General features: G+C 59.5%; 1 protein-coding gene across 1 annotated transcript in view; it reads left to right on the top strand.

Moving 5' to 3' along the window:
* Window positions 1–1,206, top strand: part of CHPF (chondroitin polymerizing factor) — a 3,177-nt gene that overhangs the window by 528 nt on the left and 1,443 nt on the right. The window contains exons 2-4 of the mRNA XM_010143742.1: window positions 36–92; window positions 289–471; window positions 987–1,202. Of these exons, the coding sequence (XP_010142044.1) occupies window positions 36–92; window positions 289–471; window positions 987–1,202 (456 nt within the window). The remainder of the gene's footprint in view (window positions 1–35; window positions 93–288; window positions 472–986; window positions 1,203–1,206) is intronic.

Here is a 1,206-nt window from a genome sequence, read left to right as displayed (position 1 = left end):
CCAGCAATGACATCCTCAGCGCGCGGCCCGTCGAGTGGCTAGGCCGCTGCATCATCGACTACACAGGCGTCAACTGTGCTGAGGAGCATGAGGTAGGTCCTGCAGTGGAGATGGAGTCCAGGAGCCTGATTCTGGCCTGGTGTGTTTGCCCGCCTCCCTGTGGGCTCCTGGGTCCTGGGGGGACCAACCCTTGCACCCTGTCATCCTTTGAGCTTGCTGTGCTGGCAGCCAGTGGGATGGGAGTACGGGTCAGGACTGGCCATGACCCGTCTCTCCTGCCTGGCACAGGGCCTGCATTACCACTATTTTGAGCTGGGAAAGAACGCGGACCCTGAGCGGGAGACTGACCTCCGTTTCCAGAGCGCTTTCACTGTCCACCCTGTGTTGGATCCCCTCCAGATGTACCGTCTGCACAAGTACTTTGCACAGGTGGAGCTTGAGAGGACCTACCAGGAGATCAAGCAGCTCCAGGTGAGACCTGGCTTGGCTGGAAGGGTCTTGGCTCTTCCTGTCATCCCTGTGGGCTTTTTGGTTGCTCTGTGCCACCTCTCCACTATAATATGAGGGTTTCTTACCTGAACTTGCTGTGGGATGTGATCAGCTGAGCGCTTGTGGCTGCAGGACTAGCAGTGTTGGCTGGAGAGCACTTTGGACCTGGGTGGGTGCGGTGATGGATGAGCTGTGGTGGTGGTGGCTCAGGCTGCTGGGGCCAGCAGGGTGCTGAGGTCTGCTAGCAAAGGCCAGGTGGGATGGCAGAGGGTGCGGATGCTGTTCGTAAAGGGGGTGTGCCATATCTGGGGTGCTGTTCGGAGGAAACCTGAAGTGCTGGGCAGGAGGTGGGCTGAAGGCAAAGTTGTTCTGGCACTGCTCTTTGGGCCAGGAGTGTCTGATCTCTGAGGGGACAGGAATTAGCTTGCCAGCAGCCAGAGCTGAAAGACCTACTTGCACCCGCCTTGGCTCTCACTCCTCCATCTCTCCTCTTGCAGCTAGAGATTCAGAATGCCAGCAGCCTGTCCGCTGACGGGGACCACAGTGCCATGTGGCCTGTTGGTATCCCACCCCCTTTCCAGCCCAAAACCCGCTTCGAAGTGCTGCGCTGGGACTACTTCACGGAGGAGCAGGTCTACGCCTGTGTGGATGGCTCCCCCAAGTGTGAGCTGCGTGGCGCGGATCTGGCGGATGTGGCCGACGTGGTGGCCACAGCCA

This window comes from Buceros rhinoceros, unplaced genomic scaffold, assembly GCF_000710305.1.
Source record: "Buceros rhinoceros silvestris isolate BGI_N320 unplaced genomic scaffold, ASM71030v1 scaffold19469, whole genome shotgun sequence".
In the NCBI taxonomy this organism is placed as follows: domain Eukaryota; kingdom Metazoa; phylum Chordata; class Aves; order Bucerotiformes; family Bucerotidae; genus Buceros; species Buceros rhinoceros.
Note: the sequence above shows the minus strand (reverse complement) of the source record. Positions and strands in the feature narration are given on the sequence as shown.